At 47.3% G+C, this 22534-nt stretch overlaps 1 protein-coding gene across 2 annotated transcripts; it reads right to left on the bottom strand.

The window, feature by feature from the left end:
• Window positions 1–2063: 2063 nt before the first annotated feature.
• On the bottom strand, window positions 2064–10099 carry ctxn2 (cortexin 2). Of its 2 annotated transcripts, none has more exons than XM_069904539.1 (2): window positions 9357–10099; window positions 2064–2978 (listed from the first exon to the last, which is right to left on the bottom strand). In XM_069904539.1, the coding sequence occupies exon 2, from the start codon at window positions 2902–2904 to the stop codon at window positions 2668–2670; it is 237 nt and encodes a 78-aa protein (XP_069760640.1). In that variant the 5' UTR covers window positions 2905–2978; window positions 9357–10099; the 3' UTR covers window positions 2064–2667. The 2 variants fall into 2 exon arrangements, with proteins under 2 accessions (XP_069760640.1, XP_069760639.1); XM_069904538.1 differs by lacking the exon at window positions 9357–10099 and adding an exon at window positions 7962–8020.
• Window positions 10100–22534: the final 12435 nt, after the last annotated feature.

The following is a 22534-nucleotide window of genomic DNA, read 5'->3' as shown; positions in this document are numbered from 1 at the left end:
ACCCCAGCATCTACAAACTTTGTTTAACTCTTGTTAGAAAATGCAATAGTGTGTGTGTGTGTGTGAGTGTGTGTGTGAGAGTGTGTGAGTGTGTGTGTGTGTGTGTGTGTGTGTGTGTGTGTGTGATATACCCAAACTATTACAGTCCAGGCCAAAATTTTGAAAGTTACTTCAAACTTCAGTCTTTCACATTCAGTGTTGAAGTACAAGCCTTTAAAATGTGATGCCCACAATTAATGTTGAGCTGACGGGAAGACTGGAGTTGTCGCTGCTACAGACACACTAATCCTCCTTGCGTTGCCTTTGAAGGAAAGTCCATCCACACGAACTGTGGTCATAACACTCCTGGTCCTTAGGTGAGACGAATTGGGCAGCCTTCTCAAAGCTTCCAAGACCCTGGCACCGGTCTCTCCAAGTAACTTCACTGTTAGTCACACTCACAGTGAAGCGCTTTGCTTCCCAAAAAAACCCTCCTAGCACAGGTCACTCCACTGAAAAGGGCCAGTCGTTCACAGAGCCAGCTATGCTCTGAATTCCACAGAATGGCCGGTAACAAGAGCTGCTTCAAAAAGCTGTTTTCTCTTCAGCATCAGAAAGGTTCTCCCTTTGCAAAATCACGTCTTTGCAAATGATTCGAATCTGGAACAGACGGTGACAAACCTTCCCTCAGTTCTTCCAACGCGTTGAATTGTCGCTGGGCTGTGACTTGTGATGGTGCTTGTGTGAAAATGTTAAATGTTAACTGTGGCCATTCAGTTCCTCCTGTCTGTACTATCCCTTACAGTGATAATCCCATTTTACTAAAACGTGAGCTTGTAATACTCTCATGAGAAAATGAGTTGGTTAAGTCTCTGCTAACGGGAGATCAACAAATACAGGGACAGAAAGCTGCAGTAAATGAGCGGGTATGGAAGCAGCCAGAAGCTTTCTGTGGACGTAAACACAAAACAGTCAGCAGGTCAGAGAGCATCTGTGGGTGGGGGGGGGGGGGGTGGGGGGGGGTGGGGAGAGGCTGAGTCAACAATGAAAGTTGCAGAGAAAAGAGTCCATGGGGAGAAAACAAATGAAAGCCAAAACAGGTCAATACACAAAAGTACTGGAGAAACTCTGCAGGTCATCTTTAGGAAGTAAAAGGGAGTCAGCATTTGGGCCCCGAGTCCTTCCTCAAGAAGGACGTTGATCGCCTTTCACTTCCTATGAACGCTGTGTGACCTGCTGAGTTTCTTTAGCACTTTTGAGTGATGCAGTTAACACAGCACCTGCAGACTTTCTTGTTTAACAAAGCAGAAGCCAATTAGCCCAAAGACTGCCTCCTTCTTTTAATACATTTCAGTTCCTTTCTCAGGTATATTCTACCCTCCACATCTTGCTCCTCAAGAAGTCCAACTTCCTCTTGGCTCAATGGACGACGTTACCTACTCTGATCACTTGGTGCTCGCTCCCAGTCCCCCATTTTGAAAACAACTGAGCTCCCCTCGTTTCCTAATAGACACGCACGCCGAAGGGAAGACTTGCCTTTCACACGATCTAGGGTCATTTCACAGACGGTGAAGCATCTGGGAAGTGCGTCGTAGGCCGAAACAGCAGCCAATTTGCACGCAGCAGGATCCCGCATTTAGCAACAAGATAGATGATCTGCTCCTGCCTGTGCTATGGCTGCCAAGGTCACATTAAAACCTCTGAAAATCCAACCGACATTTGAAAACTCCCACTGCACCAACAAACTCAAACCTTTGCGGAGCAAGGCTTGAATACAATCTAGAAAATCCAGTGAAATCATTTTTTTTTAAAAAAAGGGGGGGCAAAAGCCTTTTTCTTGGTTTACTTTCAATTTTACTTGGCTGGATCTTGCTATGATTTTAATTGCCAAAATCACTCTCTCAATGGAAAAGCACCATCCCATCATTAGCGAGTTCTGACGATTCAGCCACTTTAATTTTGCTCCGCAGTTTAACTTTATACCATATTTACAATCCTGCGTAAGTAAAATGATTGACAGGTATAGGAGGAAAGAAACAAAGCAGAGGGCAATCTTATTAGGACAGATTATGCAAACAAGAAAATGAACAGTAATATTAATTTATTAGACAGCCACATTTGCAATGCCAGAATACCACACTGAGAATTCAGAACTTATCTCCACACAGAATACACTGAGCCCTTTCAAACCCTCCTTTCCTGAGATCACACTCATGAATACAGATAATGTCAGTTGGATCCAGCAAGTCCACAAGGCAGGCTTATATTAACACATTGCAACGGCCTTAAGTTAATTTATAAAACTTTGTCGGTTCATAAACTGCTGGCAATTTAGAATTAATATTACAGCTGCATCCAAATTGTTGCCACGGCAGCCTGCATCAAACAACTCGAATGGGAGGGTCTTCGTGATGCTTGCAATGAAATGGTTTGAGTTTGGGGAGAGGGGGTGAACATCTGTTGTGGACTCAGTGAGCTGTTTCCGTGGGTCTCAGACACTGATATATTTCAACAGCCCGATGCAGATTTAAACAAGTGCCTCATCTCATTTCTTGACACCTCGCTCCTTTGGGAATGTCCACGGTGCCATCAACGTAGTGGAGGTTCATGCCCTTACATCCCCCTGGGAAAGGGGTGGGGGGGGTGGAGGAGGAGGTTGATGTAAGCACCTAGGCGCCCCTGTGTTCTTCACGCCAAAGCGTACTCGAAGGGCCCCTTCTCGAGGCCGTCTGCCCACGTTGAGGACGGCATACTACTGTAAGGGTCCAAGAGGATTCGGAAACACCGCACGATGAGAAGGCCCAAGAAAATGAACAAGATGCCCACAAATGCAAAAGCAGTTTTCTGCTCCAGGGTCAGTGGGTAAGTGTTTGCGGAGCTCCCTGAGCTGACAGCCAGAGAGCTGTTGTAGTGATTGTTGATCATTGTCCCCGGTTTATAGTCTTGCGCGAGGTGGCGCCATCACTGTTAAATCTATCGTGGATCCATCACTGTTAAATCTATCCGAGGGAAACAAATATTAAAATCAGCAGGAGCGCAAAGAAAATTTACCTGAAAACCGCAGAGTGACGCCTCATTATGAAAATACTCGGGGTGGGGTGGGGGGGGGGTTTGGGCAGCAGCTGCGGGAAGGAGCTGTGGCCAGTTGTTAAACTGCTGCCTTAAATTACAAACAGCAACACGTGCGAGATACTGCCCATCGAAATGCGAAGAGATGAGAAGTCTGCGGGACATTTTCGCTGGCCATCGGTCAATTACAGGAAAAGGTCAAACATTGCGTGGTCATCCCGCTCCTCCCCCACCTCATGGTTAAGGTTAAAACAGCTAACAAACTTGTTGCAGGACTGTCCAGTTGGGGTGGGGGGTCTGATGGAGAAGGCAAAAAAGATGGGGAGAGGTGCGATGGGAATGGGATGAAAGGGAGAAGATGGGGAACAGAGATTAAAGCACTGTCTTGAAGGGTTCTGAGCTGAATCTCTGTCGCTAACGCTGCTGATGTGACGGTGGGACGTGAGTGGGAAGGGAAGGTTGAGAATCACTGCTCTAGACCCAATTGTTACTGAAATATTTTGCTTAAGAAAAATTGTCATCGGCCCATTTCCTTTGGAGTTATGAAACCGTGCACATAACGAGTCAATTATATTAAAACAGTGATTTTCAAACTTTTTCTTTCCACTCACATCCCACCTTAAGCAATCCCTTACTAATCACAGAGCATGGATGACATCAGGATTACTTTAAGTGGGATGTGAGTGGAAAGGAAAAAGGTTGAGAACCACTGGATTAGAATGAAGGGATAGGATGGGAATAAAGAACATAGCTCAGCCTAATACAGGCCCTTCAGCCCAATAACCTACTCTGCCTAGAATTTCCCTACTGCATCACCAGTTCCATGTACCAAAGCATCTCTTAAAAGATCCTTATATACAAGCCTCCAATACCATTGCCAGCAGCATATTTCATGCCCCCACTGCTCTTACCTCTTACATCTCCCCCCCCCCACCCCGTCCTTACTCCCAAGCACCTTAAAACGATGCCCCATTCATTAGCCATTTCAGCTCTGGGGAAAAGTCTCTGGCCATCCGCACGATCAATGCTGCTCATGCTCTTGTACATCTCTCTCAGTTCACCCCTCATCTGTAGTTCAAAGTTCAGATTTATTGCCAGAGGGCTTATATGACAACCCCCAGATCTCTCAGCTCATCCACACTGCTCAGATGCCTTTTCCTGTGGGCCAAGCAGAATCTCTATTTGTCGGAAGTGCAAACAAACTGACTGTGCAATACGGAAAGTGAATATTCAGTTGTAAATAAAGTGCAAAGTCAGAGTCGTTAAATGAGTCCCTGATTGAGTTTGTCGTTGAGGAGTCTGATGGTGGAAGGGGAGCAGTTGTTCCTGAACCTGGTGTGTTGGGTCCAGGAAAGATCCTCTGAATAGTTACTCCCAGAAATTTAAATGTTCTCACCCTCTCCACCTCTGCTCCCCCAAAGCTCACTGGATTATACAGTTCAAGTTTTTCCCCTCCTAAAGTCCACAATCAGCTCCTAAGTTTTTGGTGACATTGAGTCCAAAGTTGTTGTTGGTGCACCATTCAGCCACATTTTCAATCTCCACCCTGTTCGCTGCCTCATCCCCTTCCTTTATGCAACCCACTACTGTGAGATGGTCGGCAAATTTGTAGATGGTGTTATAGGTCATAGCAAGGAGCTGTGAATACATCCTTGTGGTGCTTCAGTTCTGATGGAGATTGATGAGAGTTTCTCACCAAACCTCATTAATTGTGCTCTTGACCTGAGGAAATCCAGGATCCAATTGCACAACAGGATATTGAGCCCTCTGTCACTCCAAGGAGAAAAGACCAAGTTCACTCAACCTATCCTCATAAGGCACATCCTCCAATTCAGGCAGCGTCCTCACAAATCTCTGCACCCTCTCTACAGCATCTTCATCTTTTCTTAGTCAGGTGACCATAACTGAGCACAATACTCCAAATGGCACCTCACTAAGGTCTTATATAAGCTGTAACATTGCCTCTTGAACTCGATCCCACGGCTAATGAAGGCCAGCACGCCTTCTGAACAGCACGACCAACCTGTGCAGCAGTTTTGAGTGTCCTGTGGATAAAGACACCCCCAGGATCTCTTAGTTTATCCACACTGCTTAGAGTCCCCTCTCCCCCACCAGAGAGGTGTGACATTCTGCACACATTGCATTTGACCTATCAAAATGCAGCACGTCACACTTCTCTGGGTTAAACTCCATTCGGCGCTTCTCAGCCCAGCTCTGCATTCTATTAATGTCCCTCTGGCAACCCTTTGGACTATCCACAACACTCCCAACCCTCACAACATCTACAGGGTTACTAACCCACCATTCCACCTCCTCATTTATACAAATCACAAAGAGGAAGGGTTCATGAAGAGATCCCTGCAGAGTGTCATTGGTCACCAACCTCCATGCAAATCATGAACCATCTGCAACCACCTCCTTACTTACTGAATAGGGCTTGCATGAGGAACCTTAGCAAATGCCGGACTGAAATCATACCCCGTACTGTTCTACCTTCATCAGTGTTCTTTGCTACATTCTCAAAGGATTCAACCAGGCTCGTGAGACAAGACCTTCCCCTGACAAAGCCATGCTGACAATCCCTAATCAGATTGTGCCTTTCTACATGCTTGTAAATCCTTTGTCTTGGGATCTTCTCCAGCAGCTTGCCCACCACTGAAATTAGACTATAATTTCCTGGGTTATCGCTACTCTTGAACAGGGGAAGAACATTGGCAACCCTCCAGAACTTCTCCTGTCCAGAGTGATGGTGTGAAGATCAATGTCAGTGGTTCAACAATCTCCCCCCCCCCCACCACACCCTCGCTTCCCACAATGGCCTTGGGTAAATCTCGTCTGGTCCTACTGGATAATCTAAATTCATGCTTTTTTAAAGCTCCAACGCATCCTCTTTCTTAATGTCAGCATGCCCTAGCGTTTCAGTCCACTTGAAGTCGTCCTCACAATTGTTAAAGTCTGGTGAATACCAAAACAAATACCTCCGCTCCCTCCTCCTCCGACTCCATGCACATGTTTCCACTATCACCCCTGATGAGCCTTATCCAACTTGTCCTTCACATAGAATGCCTTGGGCTTTCCTTAATCCGAGTAAACATCAAAATGCTGCAAGAACCCAGCCGGTCTCCATCGGAGGTAAAGATATATTACCGACGTTTCGGGCCTGAGCCCTTCGTTAAGTTCAGACCCGCTGTGACACTGGTTGGGTTCCTCCAGCATTTTTAATTACAATCACAGCGTCTGCAGGCTTTCGCGTTGCACTCTTTTCCCTAATCTGTTCACCAAGGCTTTCTCATGGCTCCTTTCCAACCCTCCTGAACTGTTCCTTACACTCTTTCCTGGCAATCTCGTAATTCTTGAGAGCTCTATCAGTGCCTATTATCTTAAACCTCTCAGAATCATTACTTTTCTTCTTAACTAGATTTTCTACAGCCCTTGCACACTGATGCAGAAAAGAAAAAAACCAGTTAGGATAGAGAAAGAATTAGATAATGGAGACTGAGATCGGAATGGAGTAGATGGACAGAACGACCAAGGGAGAAAGAGATTCAGAAGTGATGGGAATAGAAGGGATGGGAGAAGCAAGACGTAAATATTTAAAATAGGGCAGCGAGGTAGAGGGAGAGTGTGGGAGTGACTTGATGAAGGAGATAGGATGAACGTGGGCAGAGAGGAAAAGGTTGGAGAAGTCAGGATAGGTGGCGAGAGTTGGGTTGGAGATGGACGTGGTAGACAGATAGGAATAGCAGAGCTTGGAATGGGGACACTGGGAATGGAGGAGAGAATGGGGAAGGAGTGGTTGGGGTTAGCGAGGGGATGGGGATGGGACAGAGAGAGGATGGGGGGTGAGGGAGGGGATGGGAGTGGAGGAAGATCGCTCCGTGCAGGGATCCGCTCCCACTGGGAAGGGCTCGTTGCGCCCGGGCAGAGCCAGGGATGGGTGCTCCGTGCCCGGGAATCCTGCCCCCGCGCAGCAGCCACTCGGCCCAAAGTTAAGTCCGGCAACAGAGACCCGGCGGGCGGCCGGGAGAGGGAAGGTGATCGCCCAGCTCCGAGCCCATCCCGATGGTGGCGAATGGGAGCGGCTGGAACCGGCGGGTTCGGTCCTGATCGCCCCCCTCCACCTCCTGGGACCCCTCTTACCCCCGATGGTGGTCCGAGACAGCCCCCCCCTTCCCCCAATGATGGTCAGGGACTCCCCCCGATGGTGGTCCGGAACCCCCTTCCCCCGATGGTGGTCCGGAACCCCCTCCCCCTGATGGTGGTCCGGAACCCCCTCCCCCCGATGGTGGTCCGGGAACCCCCCCTCCCTCCCGATGGTGGTCCGGGACCCCCCCTTCCCGAATCCCCTTCTCCCCCTGATGGTGGTCTGGAAACCCCTCCCCCCATGCCCAATGTTCGGGACCCCTCCCACCGATGGTGGTCCGGGAACCCCCTTCCCCCCCCCCCCCCGATGGTGGTCCGGGACCCCTCTCCCCCCGATAGTTGTCCGGGACCCCTCCCTCCCGATGGTGGTCCGGGATTCCCCCCTCTCCCTCCCGATGGTGGTCCCGGATCCCCCCTCTCCCTCCCGATGGTGGTCCGGGACCCCCCCCCTCTTCCCCTTCATTGTGGTCCGGAACCCCCTTCTCCCCCTGATGGTGGTCAGGAAACCCCTCCCCCATGCCCAATGTTCGGGACCCCTCCCACCGATGGTGGTCCGGGAACCCCCTTCCTCACCCCCCCCCCCCGATGGTGGTCCGGGACCCCTCCCTCCCGATGGTGGTCCGGGACCTCTCTCCCCCCGATAGTTGTCCGGGACCCCTCCCTCCCGATGGTGGTCCGGGACCCCCCCGCCCCAATGGTGGGTCCGGAAACCCCCCCCCCCCCACGATGCCCGATGGTTGACCGGGACCCCTGCCCTTGTCCCCCCGTACCCGGGACCTCCGCCGCTGCGATAGCCACGCTGCCTTCCCTGGTCCCGCTCGTCCCGTGTGTGCAGCCTGCAGCAGGTTGTGTCACGGCCGGGGCGGGCGGGCCAGGTAACCTCGGCGGGCGGGGCTGCTTCCAACCCCGTCCCTGGAGCCCCTCCTCTCTCCACACATCTCCCAAACCTGACAATGCTCAGGATCCCCGCCTCTTGAGGGCTCCTCTCCAACGTCCTCACCTTGGTAGTGAACACTGCAGCACTGAATTCTGCAAATGAGTCACATCAAAGCCTTTTAAATATAAATTCTGCTCCCACTGATGCTGGTTGGGCCGTTGATACTGAGGACCTTCTGTCTGAACCTGCATTCATTCTACTCTTTGCTGTGAAACTTCTTCCCCATTTTAATCCTTCCATCAAACCCCTTTATAGACAATAGACAGTAGACAATAGGTGCTGACACGGTGAGCGGAGTGGTCAGTGCAACGCCTTGACAGCGCCAGCGATTGGGTTTGAATCCCGCGCTGTCTGTAAGGAGTTTGTACGTTCTCCCCGTGTCTGCGTGGGTTTTCTCGTGGGACTCTGGTTTCCTCCCACCCTTCAAAACGTACCGGGGGGTGTAGGTTAATTTGGACGCACGGACTCGTGAGCCGAAATGGCCTGTTATCGGGCTGTATAATCTAAACACGTTTTTAAATTTAAAAATTATATCCCAAATTCTGTCATCTCTCTTTGTTTCCAAGGTCTTTCCACATTTGCTTCGAAGGTCAGTGTTCCACCTCGGTCCCATCACCTTCCTTTGCTTGGGAACTGCAGGGACTTTGCTCAACCCCGACAGGTGACCACTTTATTAAACTTTTATTTTCTTGGCGTCCTCTTTTAAAAAGATTCCTTCTGAACTTCTCTATTCCCATTAAAGTTTTTAACTAAAGTTTAAAACTCTCTCACTTCAATATTCTCTAAATTAAATTCTGTCCAACACCTATCAATTCCTCTGTCCCCTTTTGTCCTCTTGACAGTTTGTGAGCTCCCCAATTTTGAGAGAGCTGTTGCTCTCTCCGTTTTGGTGTTGACTTCAAACTTTAAGGGGGTGAAATCATACGCTCAATATTTATGAACATTGAAGAATGGTCCCATTAACAGCATCTGATAGCCTGAATGCACCTGGGATTGTTTGATCTCAGAGGTACTTGGAGGGGAGACCACCTGGGAACCACCAGGTGCCATGAGGGTCACTGCACAAAGTGTCTGCCTGACGGTAGGTAAAGAATCTCATGCATATTATAGATACACGATCCTCTATCCGGAACCCTTGGGACTCCAAATTTTGGATTTTTCCAGATTTCGGAAAGCCAGATTTAAGCCCACCCCCTTCCAGTCACGCTGCTGTCTTCCCCCACCTCACCTGCCCAACTCGTGCTGCCGGTCTCTTGCCCATCCGACTCGCGCTGTCGTCTCTCTCTCCACTTGCCGGTTTTTGGAGCTTTCTGGATTTTAGATGTCCGGATAAAGGATTGTGTACCTGTACATACTAAATGCGGTGTTACATGACAATAATTGAACCTTTTATGTTTTCACCCCATCTAGAATCTATTCACATTGCATAGACGTAACCCTTTAATACAACATGCCATATATAACCATATAACCGTTTCCAGCAGGGAAACAGGCCATGTCGGCCCTTCAAGTCCATACCGGTTCACTTGAACAACTCCACTAGCTCCTCCGCAAACTCCTGAGGAAGTAGAGGCTTTCTTCATGATGCCATTGGTGTGCTGGTTCCAGGAAAGATCCTCCGAGACAGCGACTCCCAAGAACCCACACCCGCTCATCCTCTCAACCTCTCTGTCATCTGCAGCTTTTACCTTTCTCATACCTGTACCTTTACCGAGTATCACTTACCTTTCAAGAACAAATCAAGTTCATCCAGAGATGATACTGAGATAGGGTGACAAGCCAGTCATTTCATTTTTGCAACCCTGTGACACTTCATCAAATATCTTTTTAAAAGACATATAGAATATCCACTGCAATCCCTTTATCACTATACTCAGCTTCTTTTAAAGGATTATATTAACATAAGTAAACAAACCTGTTATTTGAGTTATTTCAAGCAGGACAGCAGATTCTGAGGTAATGGCACCAGCTCCAAACAATGGCCAAGGTGCCCTTTAACCCTTCTCTGGCCTGTAGTTAATTCCATAATTAATTACTCCAATGTTCTGCTTGCTACCTTTTTTTCCAACCTGTCTTGATTGCAGCTAATAGTATTTGGTGAATTCTCCCTTCTTCTGTTCACTTTCAGTGACCGCCGAAGCACTAAGAGGCCCTTCGGCCCAACATCCCCATGCTGACCAAAATATCTCACCCACACTAGTCCCACCATATCCCTCTAAACCAGTGTGTTTCATCCTTTTTCTTTCCACTCACATCCCTAGGTCATCGGTTCACTGTGATCAATAAGGGATTGCTTAAGGTGGGATGTGAGTGGGAAGGGAAGGCTGAGAATGACTGTTTGAGACCCAATTGTTACTGAAATATTTTGCTGGAGAAAAACTGTCATTAGCCCATTGGAGTTCTGAAACCGTGCACATAACGAGTCAATCAGGGATGATTGAAACAGGGGTTTTCAAACTTTTTCTTTCCACCCACATCCCACTTTAAGCAATCCTTTACTAATCTCAGAGCACCGATGGCCGAGGGGTTACTTAAAGTGGGATGTGAGTGGAAAGAAAAAGGTTGAGAACCACTGCTTTAAACCCATCCCATCATCTATCTGTCCAAACTTTCCTTTAACATCGCAGGAGTCCCTACATCAACCATCTTCTCTGGCAGCCCATTCCTCACGACCTTCTGTGTAAAAATCGTTAATGACCCACACCCTGCATTCTCCATCAGATTTACCCTCCATCATGCCATCTCTTTGCTGGTGATATAACCACCCAAAGCCCTGAATCCTCCCTGAAACTATCTGTTTCTCTCAGGACCCCAACCTCCTCCAATAGATTTACTTCTTAATTCAGCTTTTGCTCCTTTTTATTCTGACACAGTGGAGTATTTGAGGAATTGATTGATTGTCTGATGTGGTTGTTCTATAGCTGCTATGCTATCTCCGACAGCCCCTTGCCAACCTGTCACCCAGCACAGACGAGGAACACCATCCATTCCAGCGACACTCTAAATAAAGGAGGAGCTCAGCAGGGCATGCATAGAAAGTCGAAGTAAAAGCCTGCAGAGTGCCATCTCGGCGGCAGTTGGAAATAAAACGATCCAGAGAGGGCAGCTGGCCAGGACGAGGTGTCCAAGCGGAGAAAGGAAGTGGGAGAAGGGGACTTGAGTGTGGGAGGGGGGGTGGAGAGTCCTGGTTGTGGAAGTGGACACGGAGGTGGGAGTTCTGCATGAGAAGGGAAAAGTTCAGTGGGTTCAAAGAATAGCAGGTCTGGACAAAGTCTGAATGCAGAAGTAACCTTTACTTGAGGGGTATCGTTACAGGGATAACATATGCAAGTATCTCAATCACTCAACACAGTACAACCCATTCATATCAGACTTAACACTACCGATACCAGCAACTGTTTATACAGACTTATCACAACAATGCGTCTCCAGCCATTCCTTGTCTAACATGGGGATGGCTCAGATGGTACCTACAACTACATCAGTATACAACAACCCTGATCCCTGTGTAATCCACAGTTCGCAACTTGTAATGAAGCAGGGTTCATCTCGGGTCTGAAGACCAAAAGAGGAAGAACTACTGCATGTGGCAGACTTCATAGCTTAGGAGTCTGGAGGGTCGGGCCCAGGTAATCATGTGAGGATTAAAGGGGCAATAGTCAGGAGTGCACTAATGGGTGGGCAGAGTCCAACCTTGATTGGCTGGTGACGTGGCTTCCGACTTCCTGACGGAGAGGTCACGTGACCCTCTGCGTTCCCGCCAGGTTCCAGACGGAAAGTTCACATGACTCTCCACAATCCACATTACACTGAAGAAACGGCGGAAGAAGAGCTCAGCATCATCAGGGAACTTGCTAAGGTATGGGCAGTGGGCAGAATGGGACTAAGGTTTGGCCGAAAGCCCTTTATCAGGAATAGCCTGAAACTGCTGACGCTGCCTGACCCTGAGTTTCTCGGCACTTGGTGAATCGCTCCAATTTTCCAGCATCTATGGACCTTCTTATTTATCTCCATCCTTTCCACCTTTCAATCTACGATCATGTTCAAGGACTTCTATCTCTTTCCCTCCAACGTCGCTGGGGTAGAGTCAATGGATTCTATGTACCACACTGTCTGAAACACTTCAAAGTTCAAATTTATTGACAAAGTACATACATGACATCACATACAACCCTAAGGTTCTTCCTGTGGGAGCGGCAGAATGACCATTTATTAGTCGTGCAAACTGTCCTCATGAGAAAGAAACATACACAAAAGATAGAAATGTAAACAAAGAAGGTAAATGAAAGAAAAAATTTAGCAGTATTTGTATATTCAGTGCAAAGTAAGACTCTTTAAACGTGTCTCTGATTGAGTTTGTCGTGGAAGAGTCTGATGGTGGAGGGGTAGAACTTGGTGCTACGAGTCTTGTGGCACTGAGACCCCTTTCCTGAGGGCAGCAGCGAGATCAGAGCATGCGCTGGGTGGTGCAGATCCTTGATGATCTCCACTGTTCATTTAGATTTTCTCGATGGCGGAGAGAGATTTGCCTTCTGGAATGGGCTTCTGGAAGAACCTTCCCCAGAGCAAAGGTGATGGTCTGCGTTGACACGCTACCAGGTGGCGACACACCTAGAATCTGCAGAAATGAAAAATAAGCAATTATCTGGAGGAGGATCTTTATTGAAGATTCACGTTGGTTTAGCAAGATGGCATTCGCAGGATCACATGTCCACGTTAACCCTCCAAACCAGCAACTGGTGGTGTGTCAATCAGCACAGGGGACAGTGGATCCCTACTTCGCAGGAAGTACCTCTTGATGCAGGCTCCACGCTGCCAAAAGTGTCTGGAGTCTGGACTTGTTTATTTGTGCTCTTAATAGATTTACAGCAAAAGTGATTTCTGCTGGCTCCCTTCCTGCCCAATGTCACATCAACCCTTCGGTCAATAATTCCTCTGCCATGTTTTCTTCACTGATGTCCAGTGCGCGGAAGTGAAGGGCTGCATGTCCACAAAGGGAGGCCACAACATACACGGCAATATTCCAGGACGGTGCAGCAAGTAGTGCCACCACGGGAGAAATCAGAAGGAAATCACCAGAACATATGACCTACTCCTCATCGAGTGGGTCTATGGGGACCCCCAATACCCCCGAGCGTAATGCCCTGCAAAAGGTAGTGGACACCAGCCCAGGACATCACAGGCAAAGCCCTCCGCACCATCGAGAAAATCTACAGGGAACGCTTCTGTCAGAGGGCAGCAGCAATCAAGGATCCACCCCACCCAGGACACGCTCCGTTCTCGCCGCTGCCATCAGGAAAGAGGTGCCGGTGCCACAAGACTCGCCCCACCAGGTTCAGGAACAGCTGCTCCCCCTCCACCATCAGACTCCTCAATGACAAACTCAATCAGGGTCTCGCTTAAGAACTCTTGCACTTTATTGATATTTTTCTCTCTGTATTGTGTGGTGAAACACTGTAATTGTTGGCCTGCCCCTGCTATTGTAACTCCTCCCCCTCAGAATCCCTGATAAATGCAGTACCACCCAATCCCCTCCCTCAGAACTGCCTTGGAATTGGGCCGACAGCAGGTCCATGACTGTAAGTTTATAGCGATTAAAGCCTATTAATCTGGTCTGTTGGGTCTAATTGATGCATATTGCAGTCAATTTGTTTACATTTCTTTACTTGTTTTCAGGTGTACATTGAGTACAGTTTTTTTTTGCATTACCAATAAGTGGTCATTCTGCCTGGCCCGCAGGGAAAAGAATCTCAGGGTTGTGTACCTACTCTGACAATAAATCTGAAATCAGGTTTAACCCAAGCATATTGCGACCCATCGGTACCACTTCCACTGATGTTTAACATGCAACAACTCTAAAGGGTAAAGAAGCCAGAAGCAGGAATTGGAACTGTACCAAATTATAAAATGATGCGGTTGGATTAAAGTAATTAATTGTAATTGCCTTTTATCTCATAAATACTGGATCACGTCGTCAGACAACTCTCCCTCATTAATTCTGATTTTTGTTCTCTTTTTCTTGGCCTTCCTGCCTTTCACTCACCTTGTGAAGTTCTATGAGAGCTGATTCAAGATGTCCGAGGCACAGAAGTAGAACTCAGTCCAAATGGAAGCACCGAGAAATGAATCCGTCTCCACAGTCCCCATCTCAGTGCAAAGTTCTCGCTTCCTCTGGCTCCAAGCACAAATTCCCTCCTTTCCCTAGTTTTCTCTTGTTTTCAATTGTAAAACTTTGGTGAAGTATTTGGCTCCTAAATTCATCGCAGATTTGAACAGTTCCAACGAAAAGTGAACTCATTGATGGAGAGGAGATAAACACGAACATCTGAAGAGGTCGTGATTGAAGTAAAAACACAATGCTGGAGGAACTCAGTGTGCTTTATATAGCAAAGATAAAGATATATAAATAATGTTTCAAGCCTGACCCCTTCATCATATTGGGTACTAACACCATCGCTTCACTGAGCACCTTCCCTCTGTCCGCATCAATGACAGGTCTCTCCCAGTGGCCAACCATTTCAACTCTGTGCCCCACTCCCGCGCTGACGTGCCTGTCCGTGGCTTCATGTAACGTCAATAAAAGTCCTCCCACAAATGGGAGGAGCAACCCCAAATTTTCCATCTGGGCCCTCTCCAACCGGATGGCCTTGACATCGAGTTCTCCAGTTTCTGCTAGACCACTCCCTTAACCACCTATTACCTCCTGCCTGTGGGACCGTGCCCCTCACCCACATCATCATTTTGTTCAGGCGCCTGCTGACATTCTGCTCACATCTTGATGAAGTCCAAAACGTCGGTAAGGTATCTTCATCTTTGCCACAGTTTAACATGCTGAGGTTCTCCAGCGCTGTGTTCTTCAAGGATAGAGAGGGTTGGTCTCGACTTGGAGCCTCTAACACCAAGGGTTTTGCAAGCGAGTTCCTGCTGTTCATTGAACTGTTGACTTTGGAGTATTTCTACTGAGCAGTGTGGGTTAGGTAGAATGTCCCACATGAAGACTCGGGAGATTTCAGCCTCTGAATTTCACTTGTTGAATGACGTCAATGTATACCCAATGCATAATCAGTTCCTTTAAAAGGAAATGGTAGGAATTCATTGGGCACTCTGTCGATTCAGATTATTACAATTTTTTGGTCTCCCACAGTTACCGTGGATAAAATGAGCTGCCAGTATCTGAAGCTGGGAGTCTTCAAAAATCACCTGTTTGAGCAGGTTTTTCCAGAGGATGTAATCAATTCTCTTTATGGTTCGATGGTACCTGAAGGGTCCATTAAGGTCTTTCTAGTTGGCTGGCTGCCTGATACAAGAATCCATTACCTTGATTCAGAGTTGCCAAACTGAGTTCTTGAAAAAGATACAAAGAGTGATGTTTACCATTATCCAGAGGGATTAAACTGGCGTGAGTGATTTTAAAAAGGGTTTAAAATGCATGAAATATAATGTTTAGATATTCTGCAACTGCTTCATGTTGAGGGGGAAGGTTCGGAGAATGACAGTCAGTCTAGAGGGAAAAACTCATCAACATTCAGCTTCTCTGCCCAGTTTAGCAAACAAGATTGGGAAGTTAATGTTTCATAGTACTGCAGAGAACCTGGATTAGGATTGCTTCATTGATATGCCAGATTCAATTAAATAGGCTGCACTCTCCATCAGTGTAACCCTGGGAATGAAGTGTCCATCATCCCAAACTAAACAGTCACTGGTTGAGCAACAGAAAGTTGATCGTCTGAGCCCTTGGTAGGTAGTCTCAGCCCTCAGTAGGTCGTCAGAGCCCTCGGTAGGTCGTCCCAGCCCTCGGTAGGCAGTCGCAGCCCTCGGTAAGTAGTTTGAGTCCTCAGTAGGTATAGGTAGCCCCAGCCCTCAGTAGGTAGTATGAGCCCTTGGTAGGTAGTCTCAGCCTTCAGTAGGTCGTCAGAGCCCTCGGTAGGTCGTCCCAGCCCTCGGTAGGCAGTCGCAGCCCTCGGTAAGTAGTTTGAGCCCTCAGTAGGTATAGGTAGCCCCAGCCCTGTAAGTAGTATGAGCCCTCAGTAGGTAGTATGAGCCCTTGGTAGGTAGTCTCAGCCCTCAGTAGGTTGTCAGAGCCCTCGGTAGGTCGTCCCAGCCCTCGGTAGGTAGTCGCAGCCCTCGGTAAGTAGTATGAGCCCTCAGTAGGTAGTATGAGCCCTTGGTAGGTAGTCTCAGCCCTCAGTAGGTCGTCAGAGCCCTCGGTAGGTTGTCCCAGCCCTCGGTAGGTTGTCCCAGCCCTCGGTAGGTAGTCGCAGCCCTCGGTAAGTAGCATGAACCCTCAGTAGGTAGTATGAGCCCTTGGTAGGTAGTCTCAGCCCTCAGTTGGTAGTCCAAGCCCTCAGTAGTCCTTTGCTACAAATCCGATACTGGGCCACTGCTCATATGGGTTATATTTACTTTATCTCCGATATAGTCTCCCACCCGCTGCTCTCTGGAGGTTTAAATCCGCTGCTGTCTTTATGGGGTTTACACGTTCTCCCCATGTCTCACGGGGGTCTCCTCCGGACGCTTCCCACCCTCCAAAAGATCCGGGGTTGGAAGGTTAATTGGGCAGAACGGGCTGGAAGGGCCTCCTACAGTGTGTTGAATCGGTTTTTTTTAAAACCTCCGCAGGTCCAGCATCAGTGGGAGACAAAAAACGGTCGACGTTTCAGGCTGAAACTTTTCCTCAAGACTTCCTCTGGCAGATTGCGTTTGGCTTCAGATTCCACCATCTGCAAACTCCTGTGTGCCTCCAACTCTAACGATGGCCAAGGCGGGTCCACAAGTCCACGCGGGACCTCCGTTACTCATCACATATGTCAAGGGTTGGGATGAGAATGTAGGTGGTGCAATTTGTACGCCTGCAAAAATTGGTGGAGTTGTGGAAAGGATTTTTTCGACATTAGATCTTCTGGCCCACTAGCCCATGCCACCAATAGCCCAATTAACTGTATGCTTTGAAGGGTGGGAGGAAACCGGAGACCCCGGAGGAACTCATGCAGGCACGAGGAGAACGTGCAAACTCCTTACAGGGATCCGATCCCTTTAACAGCGCTGCACTAAACACAACACTAACCATGCCTTCATAGACCTGTGGAAATCTGGAAGAGTGGGATGGGAGGAGACGTAAAGATTAGGTTTGCAGTAAATGACAGGACCCCTTGGAACTTTTATGTACAAAGGGATTTTGGGGTACAAATCCATCACTCAATGAAAGGGGCCACATGTAGATAGAGTGGTAAAGAATGGACACCATTCTTTAAAGTAAAAAAAAACTAAAACTAAACTCAGCAGGTCACGCAATGTCCACAGGAGGAAAAGATATTTAACCAATCATTCAGGCCCAAGCCCTACCTCAGGTGTGGGTGAAAAGCAGGTGGTCTGCTGAGTAAAAAGGCTGTGGGAGGAGTACCGGTCAACGAGCAAATGGTCATTAATGGATGGGGTCAGAGGTATTACGAGCTCCTGTTTTAGTAAAATGGGAATATCACTGTAAGGGATAGTATAGACAGGAGGAACTGAATGGTCACAGTTAACATATAACATTTCACACAAGCACCATCACAAGTCACAGCCCAGCGACAATTCAACGCGTTGGAAGAACTGAGGGAAGGTTTGTCACCGTCTGTTCCAGATTCGAATCATTTGCAAAGACGTTGTGATTTTGCAAAGGGAGAACCTTTCTGATGCTGAAGAGAAAACAGCTTTTTGAAGCAGCTCTTGTTGCCGGCCATTCTGTGGAATTCAGAGCAAAGCGGCTCTGTGAACGACTGGGCCTTTTCAATGGAGTGACCTGTGCTAGGAGGGTTTTTTTGGGAAGCAAAGCGCTTCATTGTGAGTGCGTCTAACAGTGAAGTTACTTGGAGAGACTGGTGCCAGGGTCTTGGAAGCTTCAAGAAGGCTGCCCAATTCGTCTCACCTAAGGAACAGGAGTGTTGTCTCCGCAGCTCGTGTGATGGACATTTCTTCAAAGGCAACGCAAGGAGAATTAGTGTGTCTGTAGCAGCGACAACTCCAGTCTTCCCGTCAGTTCAACATTAATTCTGCGCATCACATTTCACAGACCTGCGCTTCAACAATGAATTTAAAGACTGAACTTGGAAGTAACTTTCTAGATTTTGGCCTGGACTGTAGTAGTTTGGGTATAACACACATGTACACACATTTACACACACACACACACACACGACACCTGCGTATTGTTGGGGATAGATTTATTGTTAAGAGTTAAGACTACAGTTTAAGAGTTAGAAAATCAGTGTTTTTAAATTAAACCCTGTCTGGTTCAAGGTCCATAGCTGTTTGTTACTCATGGTTCATAACTGAGGGCAGGAGAGGAAAGGTGAGAACTGATCGCGGGGGTGGGGTGGTCTGTGAATGCAGAGCAGGGGGGAAAGGAGGCAGAGGGAAAGACTTTAAGACCATAAGATATAGGAGGAGATGTAGGGCACTCAGCCCATCACCACCATTCCATAATGAGATGATCCACTCTCCCACTCAGCCCCACTCCCCTGCCTTCTCCCCAGAATACTGGTCACCACATAATAGGAAGGACATGCGAAACAATCTACAAGAATAGTTCCAGAGATGAGAGGCCACCATTGTAAGGATAGGTTGGGGAGACTGCAAGAGAAGATTTGAGGAGGTTCGGTAGGCCACCAAAGACTTTCAAAAACTTCTACAGGTGGACCATGGAGAGCACTCTGGCTGGTACAGAGGTGCCAATGCTCAGGACAAGAAAAAAAACCCAGGGGGTTGTAAACCAGTAGCACTTACATCACCAGTAATTAAGTGTTTTGCAAGGCTGGTGATGAAACACATCAGCTCCTGTCTGAGCGGCGACATGGATCCCTTCCAGTTTGCCTATTGTAGTAACAGGTGGATGCCATCTCACTAGCCCTACACAAAGCCCTGGAACATCTGGAACAGTAAAGACGCATTCATCAGGATGTTCTTTATTGGTTACATTCACCATTTAACACCGTCATCCCCTCAAAACTGATCGGCAAACTCCAAGACCTGGGAGTTAACACCCCATTGTGTAATTGGATCATGGATTTCCTTACCTCCAGACCACAATCAGTGAAGATTGGTATGAACTTCTTCTCCACAATCTCCATCAGTACCCGAGCACCACAGGCCTGCGGTCTTAGGCCCCCGATCTACCCACTTTACACCTACAACTGTGCAGCTCAGTGTGACAATATCACCTGTTATGAACACGACAGCAGACGGTGTTATACTTACAATAATATTTTTAATTATTCTTTGGCTTGGCTTCGCGGACGAAGATTTATGGAGGGGTATGTCCACGTCAGCTGCAGGCTCGTTGGTGACTGACAAGTCCGATGCGGGACAGGCAGGCACGGTTGCAGCGGTTGCAAGGGAAAATTGGTTGGGTGGGGTTGGGTTTTTCCTCCTTTGTCTTTACCTACTCTAATTTACCTAACATCTAAACTTACTAAATTTATATACAATCTTCTAACTTAAACTGTAATTATGCACGAATATGTGGGGGTGTGTGAAACACCCCAAACCACCACAGCTCAGGGCCCAATTCTCGGAAGGCAGTTCGAAGTTCAGTTTCAGAATTTCAGTGATGACACGTGGGCTTGAAACTGATGCGACAGATCATATAACCATATAACTACATACAGCACAGAACAGGCCAGTTTGGCCCTACTAGTCCATGCCGGAACAATCCCCACCCTCCAAACCCAACTGACCAGCATCTGGTCCATACCCCTCCAATCCTCTCCCCTCCATGTAATTATCCAGTTTTTCCTTAAATGTGAATAACGTCCCTGCTTCAACCACCTCTGCCGGAAGCTTATTCCAAATCCCAACCACCCTTTGCGTGAAGGAATTTCCCCTCACGTTCCCCTTATAATTTCCCCCCTTCAATCTCAAACCATGGCCTCTGGTTTGAATATCCCCCACTCTTAATTGAAAAAGCCCATCCACGTTGACTCTCTCTGTCCCTTTTAAAATCTTGAGTCCATGATGATTGAGACATGCAGGCCTTAAGTGGATGTGACCCACAGGCTTTGAGATGAAGCTGGCAGTTCCTGAAGTGGGTGAAAGGGGGGGGGGGGGGGGGTGGGGGGTGGGTGGTGACAGAAAATTGATTACTCACAAAACCCTTATTGAGGCGCCTCAGAGAAATTTCCTTTTTAGATGAGTGCCTCCTTCTGCAGTTAGAACCCATTTTGTGGGTCAGTCAAGCAGAGTGCAGCATTTCTTCTGCAACCCTTTTTCATGGGCCAGTTGAAGTGATCTCCCTTCCTTCTATAAGCAAAAGGAGAAAATCTGACATTCTCTCTATAACCATACAATGAGGCCAAGTGAGTTTCTTATTCCCAGAAAGGAGGTGGAAGAGCTGTTTACTCTTGTGATGTTTCCTTAAAATGGCCTCTTGAACAAATGATGCACTCTCTTTTGAAGAAGCTGGTCATATGGTCTGTGTTGATTCTGCAAATGTATCCAGTATTACGAGCCCCCTGTTTAGTAAAATGGGATTATCAGTGTAAGGCAGTAGTTCCCAACCTTTCCACTCACATCCCACTTTAAGTATTCCCTATGCCATAAGTGTTCTGTGATTAGTAAGTGATTGCTTAAGGTGGTATGTGAGTAGGAAGGGAAGGTTGAGAATCATTGCTCTAGACCCAATTATTACTGAAATATTTTGCTTGAGATAAATTGTCATCGGCCCATTTCCTTTGGAGTTATGAAACTGTCCACATAACGAATCAATTTGGAATGATTAAAACAGTGGTTTTTAAACTTTTTCTTTTCACCCACATGCCACCTTAAGCAATCCCTTATTAATCTGCTCTCTTAAAGGGACAGTCCCACACAATAAAATGAACTGAAAAATGGGAGAACGTCACACCCCATATACAAATTTGCCGACAATAGTGGGTTGTATAAAGGAAGGGGATGAGCCTTGAAAACTTGGCTGAATGGCACAGGTACCACATCAATGGGTCAGGTCACTGCAGACCCTAGCACCACTGATGGAATCCCAGCATCATTCAAGGCAGGATGAAGGCCTTCTGTCCATCATGCCTGTGCTTCTTCTCATTATTCCCACTCCCCCTGCTTCCCCCAGGGTCTCTTCTGAGAATATTTTTAATTCTCCTCAGGAAATACGATCGAATCTGCTTTCACCAAACACTCCCAGTTTCAATCACTCACTGGGTCAGAGTGATCCTCACCTTCGTGCAGTTCTGGTCTCCATACTTGGCGGTGGTGCAGAGGAGGGTCACCAAGTTGATTCCAGAGATGAGGAGGTCGGCCTATGAGGAGAGATTGAGTCATTTGGGACTGTACGCGCTGGAATTTAGAAGAATGAGAGGGGATCTTGGAGAAACGTACGCAATTCTAAAAGGCACGGATAAGATAGAGGTAGACAAATGGTTCCCATTGGTGGGGGAGACCAGAACTTGGGAGGCATAGCCTCAAGATTCAGGGTAATAGATTTTAGACAGAGATGAGGAGGAACTGCTTTTCCCAGAGGGTGGAATTCCATGCCCGTTGCAGCAGGGGGGGGCGACCTCGGTAAATTTATTTAAGATAAGGTTTGATAAATTTTTACATCGTAAGAGAATGAAGGGATATGGGGAAAAGGAGGGTGGAGATGAGCCGTGACCTCGTGACTGGTGGTGCAGACTCAACAGACCGGACGGCTGACTCCTGCTCCTGTTTCTTGCTCTGCCACTCGTGTCATCTGCTTACAAACCATCCCACAACCAGCGGTAACATCTCTTATAGCCTGAAAACTGACCCACATGAGCAAATATAGTTAATATACATGGTATAGAAACCTCTGGATTAGAAATGAAAAACAAAAGATTGTCTGCATAAAAGGAAACTTTATGTTTCACTCCATTCCTAATAATCCTTGAAAATCCTCTACAATCCTGTAAAGCTATGACAAAGGGTTCTAATACCAAGTCATAAAGCAATGGGCTTTTGCCAAGTTCCCTGATAAAATCTATAGTGAATTGGTACAAATTGTGGCCATAGATCATAAATATAATAATTTAATCCATTTAATAAAATCTGGACCAAAATTAAACTTTTCTAATATAGCAAACAAATAGTTCCATTCCACCTGATCAAAAGCCTTCTCAGCATCTCATGGAAGGACACATTCAAGAGCTGAAATTGAGGGTAAATACAAGTCATTCAATAACAGGAATAATGATTTTTAATAAAACCCATTTGATCCGGACCAATAATTAAAAAGTAAAACATTTTCGAATCTATGGGCCAGAATTTTTGATAATATATCTACATTAAGTAATGAAGTAGATCTATATGAAGAATGATCAATCTGATCCTGGAGATTTACCAGATTGTAAGGAGTAAATAGCTGATAGTATTTCCTCCTGAGAAATAGAAGCCTCCAGACCT

This window comes from Narcine bancroftii, chromosome 11, assembly GCF_036971445.1.
Source record: "Narcine bancroftii isolate sNarBan1 chromosome 11, sNarBan1.hap1, whole genome shotgun sequence".
Taxonomy (NCBI): domain Eukaryota; kingdom Metazoa; phylum Chordata; class Chondrichthyes; order Torpediniformes; family Narcinidae; genus Narcine; species Narcine bancroftii.
This window is presented reverse-complemented; position numbering and strand designations above follow the sequence as displayed.

Excerpts from the sequence above, each read along its gene's own strand:
- ctxn2 (XM_069904539.1), bottom strand. The coding sequence starts at position 2,904 with ATGATCAACAATCACTACAACAGCTCTCTGGCTGTCAGCTCAGGGAGC.